Source organism: Cariama cristata, unplaced genomic scaffold (assembly GCF_000690535.1).
Source record: "Cariama cristata isolate BGI_N322 unplaced genomic scaffold, ASM69053v1 scaffold24756, whole genome shotgun sequence".
In the NCBI taxonomy this organism is placed as follows: domain Eukaryota; kingdom Metazoa; phylum Chordata; class Aves; order Cariamiformes; family Cariamidae; genus Cariama; species Cariama cristata.
Window position 1 is genome coordinate 1 of NW_009620731.1, and position 4374 is coordinate 4374.

General features: G+C 51.6%; 1 protein-coding gene across 1 annotated transcript; it reads left to right on the forward strand.

Annotated features, from left to right (window-relative positions):
* Window positions 1–3: 3 nt before the first annotated feature.
* On the forward strand, window positions 4–4164 carry MED20 (mediator complex subunit 20; the record flags this gene model as incomplete). Its single annotated transcript, XM_009701711.1, has 3 exons — window positions 4–85; window positions 1796–2049; window positions 3762–4164. Coding segments are annotated over 3 exons (552 nt in total), but the record flags the coding sequence as incomplete, so codon positions are not given.
* Between the last annotated feature and the right edge of the window lie 210 nt (window positions 4165–4374).

The window sequence follows — 4374 nt, forward strand, 5'->3', positions numbered from 1 at the left end:
GAGCTGCTGGGGGCGGAGAAGCAGGGGACCTTCTGCGTGGATTGCGAGACCTACCACACCGCCGCCTCCACCATCAGCAGCCAAGGTCAGCGCCGGGAGAGCCCCGGGCCGGGCCGTACCGGGGGGTGGGTGCTCTCAACCGGCCCGGAGCCGTCTCTCTTCTCCCAGTGGCGTTTCCAGCTCCTCAACCCAGCGCCCAGGGGGCTGCTGGTGAAACCTGGCTGTGGTGACAGCGTGGTCTGCCGTGGGTAAGGCCGCAGCTCTGTCCGGACCCGGGAGGGTCGAGGCTTTTCCTTCAGGTCATTGCTGGCTTATTTATCACTGTGGGGAACGAGCAGCCGTCTCGCTGCCTGCAGAATGTCTTCTCCACCGGGGAAGGTGCCTGCCACGGTTGCCATAGGCTCCTTCTCTCCTCTGGAACATCCCTGTGCGTGGTCCAGGGGGAACTGGGGAAGGTTGGAATGGGGCACGGACCAGCCTGCTGCGGCCGATGCTGTGTGCTGGGGCTGCCCTGTAGCAAATGCCTGGCTGTGCTGTTTCCCCGTTCCCTGCGTGTGTGCCCCTGGATTGCCCTGCTCTCGGGATGGCCATGTCGCGAGGGAGCCCTGCCTTGAGGATTCCTGCTTGAGCTTTAGCAGCCACGTCGGGTATTTTTGCTGTCAGCCTATTTTTCTGTGAAACTTCTTAAAATGCTGGTTCTGTCCGAGTTGCTTTGGAGGCTCTGTCTTGCTCTGGAGAGGACGGGCGTAAGTCTCCTGGCAGCATCTGCCTGCTGTGCCTGTCTCCAAGGGGCAGTCACTCGAGGGCAGGCGGTAGTGGAGAGGAGTGCTGGCTCCCAGGTCAGGGGGGGTTAGAGGCATGAGATGACCCAGCTGTTTCCAGCAGATGTGCTTGGAGGTCTGCGAATCCCCTCTTGACATAGCATGGGCTAAAACAGTAGCTCAAAGTTATGGTGTGGCCTGCTCACTTGAGGGGCTGTTTCAGACTCTTTCTTTCTCCTCAACACTTGGATTTTCACATCATTTAAAAACGCTGATGTGAACATCACCGTGGTGGCTCTGTGGCTGCAGAGGTCAGGACTGAGCCCGTGCAGCCTCAGGGCCCTGCTCAGCCCGTTTGCCCAGACAGGTCCACTTGAAGCTACCAGAGAAGCTTTCTGCTGCTTTTTCTGTAGCTGGAACTTGCACAGCCACATTCGTGGAAAGGCTTTTTGATCTACGTGGATAAATGAGGATTTTTTCCAGCTTTTAAAGCATGGTACAAGCCAGGCGTGTTGTCTCTGGACACCCAGAGCATGTCCTAGCACATCCTCCCCGGCAGGACTGGTGGGCATGCCGTCTCTGGACACCCAGAGCATGTCCCAGCACATCCTCCCCGGCAGGACTGGTGGGCAAGTGGGATGAGAGGTAAAGCCCAGCCTTCCTCCAGTGACTGTGGGCAGGAGGATGGTCAGCAGATGCCCAGCCCTGTATTCGGGGATGGGAGGTGGGTGCTCTTTGCTGTGTCCCCCACCACTCTGCTGGGGATCTCAGGTCCAGCTCACCCTCTGGTCTCTGAGTTGTGCTCGCGTATTATCCTTGGGCGGCAGAAGACTTTTTTTTTCCCCTTTAAATATTAAGAACGAAATACAATCTATTTGCTGAAGAGCCAGATAACATAAAGCATGTATGAGTGGTACAAGGACCCTGGAATTGAAGCAACAAGGAGGACAAAGAAAAAACAGATGCTTCTTTAAAGTGCATACAAGCGCAGGACTGTTGGTTTTACAGCCCAAATACCATTGCTCTTATTTCAGGGCAGACAGGCAAGCTGATGTATGTGATGCACAACTCCGAATATCCCCTCAGCTGCTTCGCTCTCTTTGAAAACGGTCCCTGCCTCATAGCAGATGCCAACTTTGATAGTCTTATGGTGAAGTTGAAAGGCTTCTTCCAAAATGCCAAGGCGAACAAGATAGAGAGCCGGGGCACCCGCTACCAGTACTGTGACTTCTTGGTGAAGGTGGGCACAGTTACAATGGGGCCCAGTGCCCGTGGGATATCTGTGGAGGTAAGAATTGTCTTTGAAGGGTGTGAAATACAACTACAGACAGGGAAATGCCATGTTGGAGGCTAGACGAGAAATGCCCCATCCCTTCTGTGTCTTGATTGTATTGCTCGTTGCTGGTAGTTTGTACTAGATGTGTTCATGTATGCAGCAGGCGGAGTATTTATCTTCTTTTCACAAGAAGGTTTAATTCAGGCAGGTGCTTTAGGGCTCAGCTGCAGCCACGGAAGAGCCTGTCATTGAAGTGTCAATAAACACAACCCTGAAGGGATGCCATCAAACTAAAAAGCTGCTTAAAGTCCTGATGCACAACACTAGTAGCGCACTTCAGGTTAATAAGTGTACCGAGGGGGACACAACAACCTCTTCAGCTGCTAATTTGATGCTGATTCAGGTTTTGCTTGCTTTCTACATCTTGAGCAGACACAGCCTCAGGACAGTAGGGCCCTCTTGCCCCAGGTTCTGCTCACAAGGTGTAGAGATGGTCTTCTCCTCACCAGAGAGCTTTTGGCAGGCATCAGTCCTAGCCTGTGGCCTGCCAACCTGGATTGCTGCGCCATGGGGTGTACCATGGGCTCGAAGCCTGCCATCGAACAGCTCCGCTGTCTCCGCTCAGTGCTGTGACTGCTGATGAGGTTCGAGAGCATCGGTTGCTGGCTGCCGACAGGCATTCCACGGGGTGGAGGCTGGGCTGAAGGCAAACTCTAAAGGGTTTAGAGTTTAAAGCAAACTCCTTCAGCTTACACGGAGTGACATGGGAGGATCTAGGAAGGCATTTGGGGAGATGCTTGGCTGAATGCAAGCATGAGTCAAAGGCTCACAAGCTACGGACAAGCCTCAGCTGGGCTGAAAAGTATTTTGGAAAAAGGCAAGGAGCTGGGCTGCGCTGGTGTGGGAAGGGCAAAGCAGAGCAGATCGGACTCCAGACATCTAGATACACTGGTGCCTAGCAGTCTTCAAGATAGCTGAGAATTAGGTTCTTAAAGGTCTTTCAAAATCAGAGCTTATGTTTTTTCTAAACACACAAATCCTATTGTCTGATACACAATTAATCAGGCAGGTGTTCCTAGCCAGCAGGGATGAAGATTGAGAAACGGCTTTTTTTCTTCACTGCAATAAACACAGATGTTGTAGCGTCAGCATTGCTATTGACCTGGGGTTGAACGGGAGCTTGTTTTACCCTAAACTTGAGTTCAGAACCAGATTTGCCAGGCGGTCTGGCTGCTTCTGTTTTAGTTGAGTCGTTTTTTCAGGGTTTGCATTGGCACCTGCTCCTCATTTGGGACCAGTCTCATATTTAGTAAAACGCTTCAAGTCTTTAAGTCCCAAGGCTTTTTCCATTATGCTCCTGAAAGATGTCACAACCATAGCAGTCATCGACCTACCAGCATGGAGGAATTAAGTTTGGTTTTGGATGGGATAAAGTTAACGTGGCATTTGAACCAATGTCCCAAGACCTCCAATACTGTGGATTTAATAAAAGCAATGCCCTTAAAGGGTACATTTTACTTCCCCTTCCATTTTGAAGGGATTGCTTGCATGCTCCCAGCATGTCCTGTTCCTTTATATTTGTCCATCCTTGTTATACGCTGAATATTCTCGGATGTTTTTTATGAAAAGCATTGTCTCTCTAGTGAGGCAGGGAGAGGAAAGCGCGTTGCCTCCGTACTTATTGCCCCTGCCGCGAGCTTCACAGCTGTGGTTTCTGTTGCCAGGTGGAGTACTGCCCCTGCGTGATAGCCAACGACTGCTGGAACCTGCTCGTGGAGTTCATGCAGAGCTTCATGGGGAACCACACTCCTGGTATCCCGTCCGTGTTTGGCACCAAGCACGACAGCGTCTACAGCCCAGCGGACACGATGGTTCAGTACATGGAGCTGTTCAACAAGATCCGCAAGCAGCAGCAGGTGCCTGTAGCGGGGATCAGATGAAAGGACTCCCTGGAGCCCGGTTTAGAGCAACTGCATCCTCTTTTCTGCCTGCCCATCTGGATCTGGAGTCCCTCCAAAAAGTGGCACTGGAGGCAGCCCAAGGTTGTCTTTTTTTCTGCTCAATCTCTTTCCCCTGTTTCAAAGCGAAGGTCTTGAATGGTATACATGTTTCTTCTTGTCCTCCTTCATGGTTTTGAGTGTGTATGGGATTAGGCTCATCGTTCTGATGGTTCTTCTCACCGCGCTTCATGCAGGGGATTACTGTTCGTCGGCAGGAGGGAAAAAGAGAAATTCCAGCTAAATGCATGCAAGGGCAGAGTTTCCTTGACTGCAAACAGCTACGTGAGAGATTTTGTTTTTTACATTTTCTTTTAGATATCCACGTGAAAGTGTCTTG